Source organism: Sebastes fasciatus, chromosome 21 (assembly GCF_043250625.1).
Source record: "Sebastes fasciatus isolate fSebFas1 chromosome 21, fSebFas1.pri, whole genome shotgun sequence".
Classification (NCBI taxonomy): Eukaryota; Metazoa; Chordata; class Actinopteri; order Perciformes; family Sebastidae; genus Sebastes; species Sebastes fasciatus.
Window position 1 is genome coordinate 15900799 of NC_133815.1, and position 13105 is coordinate 15913903.

Consider the following 13105-nt stretch of genomic DNA (forward strand, 5'->3'; position numbering starts at 1 on the left):
GGAGATAATGCCCCTCATGTTGCAGCACTTACTACTTGAAAAGCATAGAGGAAGTTTAGAAGGCTAGAGTTTTAGGGACAATTGGTAAATGCGTCTTACTCAATTTTGTACATGAAATGATGAAATGATGAAATGATGAATGAAAATGTTTGGAATTTATTGGACACAAAGCACCAATGGATCACTGACTGTGAAATGTTCTGGGGGGTAAAAAAAGTTTGTCCTTGGTTGCCTGTTACAAAAAGCAGTTTAAACTTCTGCACGATTCGGAGAAATTGAGTTTACCATCCAGTGCGAGTTAAAAAATGGACACTGACAAACACACAACACCCACACATGCAACAAATTAACACACTTGCATCAATCCGGAGCATAGTGAATATCCCACTGTCCTTGTAGAACAAATGAATACAACTAACAACTCCACACAAGCATAATTACTGCCGAACCAATCTGTATTAGTTTAGCAGTGATTGGAGCAAAGCCTCTTTTCATAAAAATGGATTATGAGAGTCAACAACAATCAAAGAGCTGGAACCAAATTCAATTTAGCATTAAGATAATTGGGTACCTCTGGAAGCAAAGAGGCAAGCACGTTATAAAAGCTAATGTAGACATGTTCCATCATAGCTTTACTGCCCGGGGGGCTCGGCAGTGGGAGAACTGGTTGGACTGCGAGTGCATGGGAGAGTACAGTGCAAGTTAGACTGTGGAGATGAGGAGGAGACGGAGGGGAGGAGAATGAGACGACTGAGAGATGGAGGAGATGAGGCAGAAAGAGAGGGGAGGACGGACAGGAGCTGAGAAAGACAAAAGATGACAGAAAGTAATGAGAGGAGGGAGATGGAGGGAGCGTAATGACAGGAGAGCGAAGATAGCGAGAGGAGGAGAGAGGTAACGAGAGGGGGAGGCGGAGACGGAGAGGCAGAGAGACAGTCCCACAGTCCCATGTCCTCCCCTGACTCCTATTTCCTAGCGCAGCACCGAGGACTAATAGAAAGCCGGATCCTCTGACACACAGTAGTTCAAAGGTAGCTCACTTCAAGTCTCCACCACCCCTCCTTACTTTCTGCTTCATCTATTTATCCACCACTCCTTCGGTCTTCTCGCTCACCTTGTTTTACATTCCCTTCCCTCCTCAACACATCTCATTATAAACCATGTAACCTCCTTATGGAACACCGGGCCTCTGTAGTGATCGGACACTGTCAAACTGTCATTCTGCTCAGATGAGCACTGAATATTGAATGATGGATGTATCTTGCAGAGTGATGTGTGCAGTCTGCTGTCTATAGTGTGCATGTGGCTCACAAATGGGGTCTAGGAATGATCCACAAGGGTCCTTAAGGGGCCCCCCCCAAGCAAAATGAGGAATACTTTAAACTTTACAATAATTGAATTTCGCAAGAATGACCATAATCAGAGAAGAGCATATAGGAGAGAATATATAAAAAAATTATTAAATTGGCTTTCATAGCCATATATTTCACACTTATTATCTCTCCACATTAAATTATGAATGAACTTTACGCCTTAACCTACATTTTATTCCCTTCATTTTCTCTTAAGTAGCTTTAAGGTTGTAAAAATAATTGTATAAATGGGTAGCTCAAATGAAGCAATCTGATTGGTTTATAGCCGTGATATAATACCCACATACCACTGCCACATACCTTTCCTTTCAGTATCACTCCGCGTCTGAGAAAAAAATGTTAGACTAATGTGTTGTCATGGTTGCTTAGAGACACGGAAATAAAAAAAAACTTGTGAGCTCATGTAAGCAAGCTATCGAATGGGTAATGCAGTAAATGCAAAGGCATAATGACATAGGGAAAAGATGAGGCCGTTGGGAATATCAACATTTTCCTCAGACTTATTATAAAATTAAAATATATTAACTTATTATGCACCGAAAAATGTACTTTCATGGCCTCTGAAAACTCGGAGCTTTCAGACACTTTCCACTTACGAGGTCGTGAATACCACAAGAGGTGGGCGTTCATATGGACTATTCTCGTGAACACGGTCAATACCACCCCATTATAAGGCACCAAAAGTGACAAAAGTCAGCTGCTAAAACCCGCGACAAAATGGAAACATTTTCGGATAACTTCTATGGAGGAGTGGATAGAGCAGTAACCCTCTCCATAAAAAAATCCATCTGCTTAACGCCATGCAGCGTTAGGTAAAGATGAGGTTCCACAATGTTGCCCAGAATATGCAAGCAAGCAGGAACGCAGCAGAAATACACTAACCTCTGCCTCCGCAGCACCACGATTCATAAACTATTTGAAGCGAGTCTTGACACGAGAGAGATTATGGGCTGTAAATCGATTGGCAACCGAAACTCGGCGACCAGAGAAAGTTGAGCAACATCCTCGCCGTGCCAAGGAACACACCTCCACCTAACTGAAAAAGGTAAGCCTAGAACAAGCAGTTATCAAAGTCATACTGCTGACGCCGGACAGTTTTTCAGTGGTTGAAATCAATATAATGCTAGCCTATCGTTAAAAAAACGGCTCGTGTAAGTTCCATAGCAACCGCCTCAGTATGTGCAGGCAGGAGGGCCTATTTTATTGTGATTATTGTTATTTATTAATAAAACAATTTCAATTGGAATGTGTCTATAACTTTCATATTGCCATACTTAACTAAATTAATAACTTTCATATTACCATACCGTTCTGTCTGACAGTATATACTGTTGTTTCAGCTCTTCATTGATTGTATGATGTTTACAGTGTGAAATAGACAAACCTAAGATTCTCCATAATTCAGCCTGACAAACTTGATATCTGTGGAAACTTTGGGAAATAATATTCTGTGGGTTTGATCAATTAATTTGTAATTGAGGTTTAATGGGTTAAAAAATATTAACATCAACTTTTCATATGACCAAATCAGACAGCATTTTGCACCATATCCAAGGTACAATGCTTGTTCAGTGTCAGTGTGTGCTGTGCAACCTTACACTGTAAGCTAACAATATGTCCCCACACCTAAGGTCCATCTGATTCTCACCTATTTGCCTCGCCTTACCTGTTTCTTCCTTCTATATCCACCCACCTCCTCTTTCTCTCTCACACACTCTAACACTCCTTTTAGCCCCTACTGTAAAAATGAGAGGAAAAAAAGAAAGAAGAAGAAGAGAACGGGTTGCTAGGCAACCATTTTGCCTGTTGCGCTCACCATCACTGAATGCTTAGTTGAAGGTCGCGGGACTGCGAGGTAAAAAGCGATTACTGCCCCCAACAAATGAGGTGTGTGTGTGTCTGGCGGCGCTCATGCCAGACAGCAATTATGGCAAAAATTGTAAAAGGTTACACATGATGAGTGGTGGCTCCCCTCTGGGCCTCGGCCACCACTGGTCATTTTTTTTTCACTCTTTCAATGTGTTTCTCTCTCTCTCTCTGACTCATTTCACACTCAGATTTACAGTAGCGAGCCCTTCGCTCACATGTGATCCGTCTATCCTCGCCGGAATAATGTGCCTCTGACCTTTGCATTCTTTAGTTTGGCTGCTTGTGGTTCCGCTGATTTAGGAATTGACCTTTGTTGTAAATGGCCCAGAATATTGTAAGAGTCTCGGTCTTCCTAAAATAGTGTTAGTAGCCTCAACACTGAGGTATTGTATCTCCTCTCTTTCAGTCTAATACAGGTGAACATCAGAGGGAAACCCGGCTAAACACAGAGGCATCTTCTGAGGCCTGAGGTTGGTTTAATGTCTACTGAAGCTTTTCAAACGCTCATCTCCTCCTCGCTGACTTTTCCCGTTCACGCCGTGTGGCAGCGGATGATGGATTGATTTTAGCTGTCTCTAGATGAAGAGCATCTCATCTTATTCTTGCAACACATCTTTGAAAAGCGTGTTTGAGCTATTATCAAAAATGCTAAAATCTATACCCAACTCGCTCAACTCATTCTCATACAGTCATACTTTAACAGTTTAACCAGCTTTGTCAGTTACAAATTACAACATTCGTCGCACTTTCCATTCAAATGTATTCATTCTATTTTGCAGGAACATCCTGAGCATTTTGTGCGCCGCGATGATCCTGCGACAGACTAGGCTGTACAACCGATGACCTCACACATCACACACATACAAATGTCTCACTCGCTCGCTCACATCACACAAATACACCCACATAGTGAATTACACACCCCTGGAACATATTGTAAATCTGTCACACGCGGGTGACAAATACAGCATCTGTCTGACCCTGAACCCCATCTGTCATACGTGTGTATGTCTGTTTTAGTAATTTGTGTGATATGAGGATGATATGTGTGCATGTGTGTGTGTGTGTGTGTGTGAGAGAAAGAGTGCATCTGATTACGTCCCAAAGCAAGATCATTTATCAAGAAATGAGGCACAGCAGCCCAACAGAAATTAGGCATAGAACAGGGGTATGACAAAGTGTAAATGTGCAAATATACGGTAGGAAATTCAGTGTTTTGGCTTGTGTGTAAGCGTGCGCGCGAGAGAGAAAGAGAGCGCATATGTTTGTGTAAGTGAGACAGAAAATTTCGGTCCTTCTGGTCCTATTAAGAATAGGTTTATTTACAAAGTGACCACGTTTCAAGTCCTTGTTTTCTCTAGAAACCCCCTGTAGAACAGTACTGCACATTTGTTGTTTACTTAAAAGATGACCTGTGGCTTCCCTCCCAGGAACTGTAGATAAAACACTACGCTATGCACACACACGCACACACACACACACTGAATGAGGATGCATCCTGTCAAATAATCCAAATAAACTCGGGTAAAAGTAGAGTTTCACTGCACTCTGGAGACTATTATACATGATTTATCCTAAAGTCGGTGCTAGTGTTGCTACAAACAGATTTTGGCTTTGGTTTATTAATGACTGCGGCACCACTGATCTTTCAAATCATCTCAGATGCTATTTTCATACCGAGTTACTGTTTATTTATGGGCCCTCAACTTTTCGTTTTAGCGCGTTCAAAAAAACTGCCGGGCAACCCAGCCCCCCTGGTTCTGTTGCAATTCTCTTTTCTCCCCCCTCCCTCTCTCTCTCTCTCTCTCTCTCTCAGCCGAGACTGCTCCCATGGCACTGCTGTAGGAAGTGATTAACTCTTCTTACTGCAGTTTGACAAAAACACACACATTTTCAAAAACACACACTCGCACGGAAACAAACATGCACGTGTACCCACGCTCGTAACTTCTACACAAGTTGGAAAGTGTGTTTCAAAATGCTCTCATTACTTCAAGACTTCAAAGCAAACAACTCTTTGCCAACACGGCTCAGACTGACTCATTATTGACCCAACACTTTTCTCCTCTTTCCAAAAAACTACACACAAGCATTCGAAATGCAAAAAAATTGAAGAATTCACCTCACTTTCTTTCCACACTTCACTCTTTTCTTCCTCCTCCTTTGCCAGCTCTCGCTTTCTTCCCCTTTGCTTTTGCTCACAAACATTTCGCAGAGACGTCCAACTCCACTCTCGTCTAAATTGTATGCTAATCCATGTTTGGATTGGAGGCTAACAGGATTTTTGCTGCACCTAACACCCATGACCTAATACGTCACGCAGGGATACTAGCAGCAAAGTCACTTATTGCGAGCTCTGGACTTGGGCGATAAAGTCAAAATGTGGATCCTCTAACGCAACAATTTCCACGGTTGTAAAATTAGGCTGGTTTGTCACTAACCAGTGAATTGCATGTGTTCATGCAATTTAGGAAGTAAATAGGAAGGTATGGCGTCCATCAGCCTTTAAAAGTCATTTTTAGAGTGACTGTATGTAGTATAATGCAACAGCTTAACTTGCTGTAGAATTAACTGTAGTAGGTAGAATTGGAGAAAATATGATTTAAAAAAAGTTATTTTTATAAAACGGTCACTATATCCTGACCGTAGTGCATGAGACAGGTAATCTGAAACAAATCATGTGCCTCTGTGTCCTCCAGTGCTCCTAATAGTATCTGCAAGATTTCACACACTGGAAGAAAACAACCAATCAGGGCCGAGCTAGAGAGTGCCGTCTCTGAGCAGCTGTCAATCACTCGCGAACTCTGATCAAACGGTCAAACTAGGCAGCGCTGATCAAATATGAATCAATATTCTGTTACTGTAATGCCTATTTCTCACCTCAGATGTTTTCAGAAACATATTGTAGTGTACTGTTTAGCTGTAAAATGAGAAAGTTGGTGACCCGGCAGCCACGTTGAGCACTACCAAGCACCAACCACCCATTTTACAGCTAAACAACTCTAGTTATCTCTCAGAACACTTGAGTAACAATATGCTGAAAGGTTATTATGGAATTTTTGCCCAATGTTGCCAAAAACATTCTGCCTACTGCAGGTTTAAAAAGTGTAAAAAAAAAAAAAAAAAAAAGTGTGTTAGAGAATTTAATTTATGCTGTGTTTAATAAAAGTTGTTCTCGATAACAGCAACGTGTTAGCTGCATTACAAGATCTTGATCATTCGAAGATTATGATGGAGTGCAGGTGGATGAAACTGGGGACAGACTGCAGATGATATTTTGTTTCAATTCAAGGATGATGGATGCATTTTTTGCTGTTGTGCAGTGGAAAAGTCTTGTCTTTCAGTAATCTTTCTTTTTTCCCCCTTGAAATAATGTTAACATCATATTGGATCAAATGAGACAGATGCCAAACTAATTGTGTTGTTTCAAAATGCGGCCATCAATCTTAAGGAAGTTGTTTTCTTTCCTTTAATATCTCTCTTTATTAAATCATAGTCTGGCAAAAAAAAGGCTTTTTTAAGCAAAAATGGGTGGTGAAAAAATTAACAAAAATAAATAATCCCCAAAAAATGAAGCAACCTTTGTCGGACCACGTCTGATTAACTGGAGTGTTATTCCATCCAGTCGAGTGTAATGCTATCCAGTGGCAATGATTAGAGGAGTGTGAAGCAGATGAGGCTCCAAGGGGCCACATGGGGATACTGTTCAGTGTAATACCGGGGATGAGAGGATGACGAATGAGGAGAGGGACATAGTCGTCAGGATGAGGTGAGGACACTCTGATGCCATGGGGCGGCCTCTCCTCAAGTGACTGCAGCAACACTCGGACAGGGAGCCCACTACAAAATCATCATGCAAGTCACTTCACCTGGTTAGATTCTGGGTCCAATGCTTTTCATATGTCTTGATAAACAGGTGGAACAAAATGTCATTTGGGGGAGCGATTTTTTAACTGGCTTCTAATGCGTTAACACATAGAAAAATGTCTTTATATTATGTTTCATTAGTTTAACCTCTTAAAAATCTGATGGCCCAGTCCATGGTCATTTTCAAAGGGGTCCTTTGACCTCTGACCTCAACACATCTGAATGAAAACAGGTTCTATATGTACCCACTAGTCTCCCCTTTACAGACATGTCCACTTTTGCATACATGTTTTATTTTCGCCTATTCTAAAATTGTGTATTTGACTATTTCTGCATACTGGGGTCCCTAAACAGTCTTGGGATTACATAGATTGGGTATTGCTGAGACTCTTGTAGATCTAATGAGCCCAATTGTATTCACGTGTGTTGATGTCCCCATAGTAGTAATTTCATATAGTGAGACCATTTTTTTAAAACTTGACGTCACTGTATAAAATGACCTGTGGTGACCTCTAGGGTAATCACAGCCTCATGAAACTGTACAGCCACAAACTAGAGATCTAGAGCATTCAGAGAATGGGTGGCTTTCCTAGGTAGATTGACAATAAGGGGGTTTCTGAGCAGTTTCCAGAACCAATGTTCTTGTCATCCAATTGCCGAAAAATGCAATTCTTGCAGAAATCTCCAAATGTCAAAAGTTTTTGACACCAAATTACAGCATGGCTTTTTCTATGGTGTTCCTCAAGGTCTTAGTGTCTTAGTGTGGTATTTTGGAGGGAATATTGATCATTTTTTTCAATTCTCGAGTGGTAAAAAAATGGTTCAATATAGCACCAAATGTGTAACAAATGGTATCAACCAACAAAAATTGCTGTAACAACTTATGAGACATAATAAAGCAAGGGAATGACCATCATATACTTACATTATAACGTTCTAAACACTTATAGAGCTGCATCTCAAATTAATCTTCAGGTTCCAAGCTTTCAGATGATGTACACCACTTATATGTGACATCTACTGTTGACTTTTTATCTACCTCTGAACATCTCCCTCTAAAAAAAATGGGGCGGAATGGTAAAAGGTTACAGAACGACAGCTCACTCTTGTTGTTTCAGGTTTGACAACATCTTTGAAAAGTGAAGTGCAGGTATTTGAAATTCAAAGTAGGAAATCTCACAGTTTATCATCTGAGGGAAATAACACAAGATGAAATGGCTCGTTGAAGTGAATCGCGTTGAAGTTCTCAAATAATCTCTTTTGGTCTTCTGCTGAATGTCTTCCAACAAAGATTTCACATTAAAAGCTGAATATGGGACAACACTGAATAATATAAATATAAAAGAAAAGAAAAGAAAACACAATGAAATGCAACACTTACACAAACTAGGGCTGCGGATGGCAATCAACTACAACTGCTCATTCTCACAAAGGTGTCATTTGTTGTCGCAGGGCTGTTGCATTGTATAGCATTAGATTATACACAACAATCGTTCACGTAAACATGCATCTGAAATAAATCAATAAATCAGCTTCATTCTTCTTTTTCTTTCCACACAGAGATGAAAAAAAACCCACATTCAAAGCCAAGGACGCCTCCCTGGAATGTGTTACTTAATATTTCTACATATGTCATTGAAACTAGTTGATTATGCTTCTAAAGTTTTAGTGCTCTGAACGGCAGATAACCTTGGTGGCAGATATTCACTCAACAACACTCATTACTGACAAGTGAAAGGGACGGAACATTTGCCATTACTTTTAATCAAGTTGTGCGGGTATTTGTCATTTGAAAAGAAAGAATAGAGCCGGAGGAGGTGGAGAAAGTGGGTTTCCAACGGTGTTAGTGTGTGTGAGAGAGATAAAAGACTGTGTCTGAGTGGGAGCAGCGCACACATCACTCATCGTTTTATATGGCTTTCTCACTTTTAGCTTGTTGGTTGCCATTCTTTGTGAGCCACAGGTTAGCTGCTGTATTAATGAGCGACCGTTTCCTGGTAGCCAGCAGCATTAACACCATCATGGTCTTCATGATGGGATAAATAACCATTAGTATCGATGTCAGCTTGTGTGTGTGTGTGTGTGTGTGTATACGTTGAAAAAAACAAAAAAACAATAGGCTAGAGACTAACACAAAGTTATTGATCCACCTGCCTCTGTAAACACTGTTGCTCAGTTGTGATGGTGCCCAGCAGAACTCCATTATTCTTTAGTTTGGAGGTGGTTATGACTGACCTCAGGGCCAAAGCGCACACACTCACACTCACACTGCACACGACAAGCCCTAAAGCCATACAAAAATAAAGGACCTGCACACACACACACACACAGACACACAAACACACACACACACATAAACTCTAAGCATTTATGAAGACTCACCTACGAGGCACCATAAACCACACACACTACAGTGGCCAGTCTCCAAACCAATATCTGCTGAATAAATATGGCAACACTGAGGTTGTTTAGAAGGAGATCTTTGGGCATTTAATGACAAAATGCACTTGACTTCACTTTCACTTCATCTTTCCTTCAAAGCTTATTAGTAAGCTACATCGCCGCACATTAGAAACCATTCCGATACCATTTTTTTCCTTCCTGATACCGATTCCGACCCCTGAACTTGCAGTTTCGGCCAATACCAAGTACCGATCCGATGTCAGCATGATAAAATATATATATATATAGTTATTATTATTATTATTATTATTATTATTACTATTATTATTATTATTATTATTATTAACAGCCGTTTACTACTGACCATGTATGAATGTGATTACTAGTACACATACAGTGTTAACCTCCTGAATGCTCATGGAATTGAACCAACATCCTGTTAATGTAGCTCCTATACAATACTTTATATGAGTTATACTTCTATCACCCTGCAGGGAGCAGCTGTGGTATGGACTGTCCCATTACTAGTGATGCTAAAAGCAGCATTTCAAAGTTATAATAAATGCATCTCACAGTAATAGAAATGATTAATGAAATTCATTATAATTTGTCTCCCAGATGCATATTTTGTGAACATCAAATCAATACCATAAACTACAAAAAACTGCTGACCGATAGTGGTAGATTGTGCCAAGCATCGGAAACGTCTGGCTAAGTTGTCGATTGCGGGATGGAATTAGTTTAGCGGCCGCTAGCCAGACACAACAGCAAATCCTGACAAGGATTAGTCCTGACCAGAAAACAAGGCCCGACTCATCCAGTGAGGTTTCAGCTGGTGTTATCGAAGAGAACATAGAGGTCAATCCAAAATCTTCAACTGTCCAAATACAAAAATGCAGCTCACCATTCAGATGTAAATGAAAACTTTAACAGTGTATCAGGTGTGTTTTTCCAATTGCTTCATTAAACAGTTTCAGCAGAGAATCATACTCAACACCTGCTTCGGTGAAAGTGAAAAACCCTCCTTCAAACATAGTTCATCCTCAGATAGTTCAAGGCCAACTTGCCGTGTATAGTAATAACTTTTTAATTATAAATATACTCTGTCAAAAGAACTCATATAATTAGCCAAAGCTTGTTACTTTTCCTGCTCCCTAACAACAAAGGTGTATGCAGACATAATATTCATTACACTCTTTTTACAATTTATTCACATTACACACCAATGACTCTATATCAGAGCCCCTTATCAGAGGAGATTTGCAAAGCACGAATTAATTAATGGATGGTGTCAATTTTATGACGGCATTAGGCTTCTAGCAAGGTATCTGATAATGTGAAGATGGATTTAATTGCACTGTTTTAGAATAATGTTTTAGTTTTATGTTGAAATTATTACAACTTTTTATTTAATATTCACAGGATAGCCTATCAGTGTTAATTCCACAACACACCAAGGGCGGAGATGTACTTGAGATTCATCCATTATGAAATATGATATATATCACTGCTGAAATGGACGTCACATTCATTCTTCATGACTTCTACGTGATTGTATATGACGTTAATGTTAACTTGGAGTTACTGTATGTGTATAGGTGAGGTTAAAAATCCTTGAAAGTGGTGTCTGGCATCTAAAAAATGAGTTCTTATACACTAAATAGTACTGTATGCTGGAGAGGATGACAGGAAATGTAATGGGAAAACAGGACACAAACAGTGTGAGATGAATAGAGTACATGGTTTGCACTACATCCTACCTTCTTGTAGAGGGAGCGCAGGTCTCTGTACTGCCACATACTGCTGAGGACCTGAGAGGCTGCCTTTACCACCTTTGCTGAGTGTCTGGAGATAGATAGAGGAAAAAGAGAGAGAGAGAGAGTTATTTCTCCTGGACCCCATTCCTTTGGATAATGTTGCAATGTTATTCTGCCCCCTGCCTTTACCAGCTGCACAAGATGTGTGCAGGCCAGTGGCACTCGTGATGGAGAGTCACTAAGAGTAAGAGGGCCATTGCTCATTTCAGCAGAGAATGATTTTCTTTGCGCAAAAACTGAGAGTTTCCAGATGAGTTTAAAATGACCCTCTGCCATGCTAATGGCCCGTCCCTGCCACTTAGCTGAAAAATGACTCTAGTAGGAGTCAGTTCAGGAGCCCTGCCCCTCTAACAGCTACAGCGGGAAGCAGAGGGGATGCTCGTTTTCCATTTGTCCACCTCAATTAACAAAAGTCCTCCTGAAAAACAGGCTGCACCCTGAGTTTTAGTTCTTCCCAGTAAAAAGAACAGAAAGTGTTTCAAAAATTGAAATATGGGGTAATGGTTTCAACAGAAAGCCATTTCACCAGCCAACTCCAAACACAGGTTGCGTCCGAAATCCTATACCAACATACTGTTTAGTACGTAAAACAGTATATGAGATATTTTAGTATGCCAGAAACCTTAGTATGAAACCAAAAGTGCGCGAATTGCATACTATTTCTGGTGAAATATTACAGTATGCAACGCTGGACACTACATTAATATCCCGCAATGCAATGCGGTTGCACTACATTAATATCCCGCAATACAATGCGGTTGAACAACGTTCATAACAGACGTTGATGGACAGCTCTGTAACATCAATAACGCTTCAATTGAACTGTAAGTTTTCACTATAGGCGTAATATATATTTTAAATTAGTTCACACTTTGATTCTCACAAACTGTCGTTTTGGTCACATGAGGTTGACATGGGTTACCATGGTTACATGTCTCCAACTGGCAAGGAGGCTCTCAGGAAGTGACGACGTAAATTACTGCTCAGTGCGTCCGAAAAGATACACACTGCTGGTTATTAACACATAAGTATGTTGAACGATAGTACACATATTGGGTATATAGAGCATATATGCGATTTTGGACAAAGCCACAATGCACTGGAATGTATCATAGTTACACATGAATAAAGTAATCCCAAGGAAATAACAGGCTAATTTCCACTGCTAGATGAAAAGAAATATCTAAAAAATTAGACAAGTCAATGATTTGGTAGTGCACACAGATCTTAATAGCGACTTCACTACCTTAAATGTCATCAGGGCTTTTGATCCTGGCAAGATTATGATTATTCATTACATTTGACTGAAGCAATAAACTCCAGCAGGGTGCAACTTTTTGAAAATGAAGCGACATTTTTGGGACTGTCAAATCGTGTTTGTATGAAGGGGAATCGTTTTGGCATCGACTGTTTCAAAAGCATAGGTAATACATCGGTATATTCTTTTTTCAATTCATCGTATTTTTCAGCTCCTACTGTTTCAAATCAGTTGGTAAACAGTGGCTGTCTATGGTGACGCAGTAATGGAAATTTTCCCAATCTGAAAGTGTGTAATTACGTGAATGTAGCATGGCGCTGCTGATAAGGAGCATTTATCCTCAGTGTACCTATCCTGGGAAAATGAAGATGTGTGGGCCATTAGCGGCTAACTACACTCGCTGTGAAATTTGCACTTATGAAGGTTTCTTCCAGCACCTCATCTCTCTCTCTGTAATGGTGCCCTTGAGCACAGTTCCCTAAATAGACTGAGACTCTCCATAACAATGAATGAACGTT

At 40.3% G+C, this 13105-nt stretch overlaps 2 protein-coding genes across 4 annotated transcripts in view; one reads left to right on the forward strand and one right to left on the reverse strand.

Moving 5' to 3' along the window:
* LOC141759643 (beta-1,4-galactosyltransferase 2-like) overlaps positions 1 to 13105 on the forward strand; it is a 301777-nt gene that overhangs the window by 148090 nt on the left and 140582 nt on the right. The window lies entirely within an intron of this gene.
* The window catches only part of ctnnd2a (catenin (cadherin-associated protein), delta 2a), a 315831-nt gene that overhangs the window by 13025 nt on the left and 289701 nt on the right, over positions 1 to 13105 (reverse strand). For all 3 annotated transcript variants that reach the window (XM_074621862.1, XM_074621863.1, XM_074621861.1), the window contains exon 21: positions 11273 to 11357. In XM_074621862.1, the coding sequence (XP_074477963.1) occupies positions 11273 to 11357 (85 nt within the window). The remainder of the gene's footprint in view (positions 1 to 11272; positions 11358 to 13105) is intronic.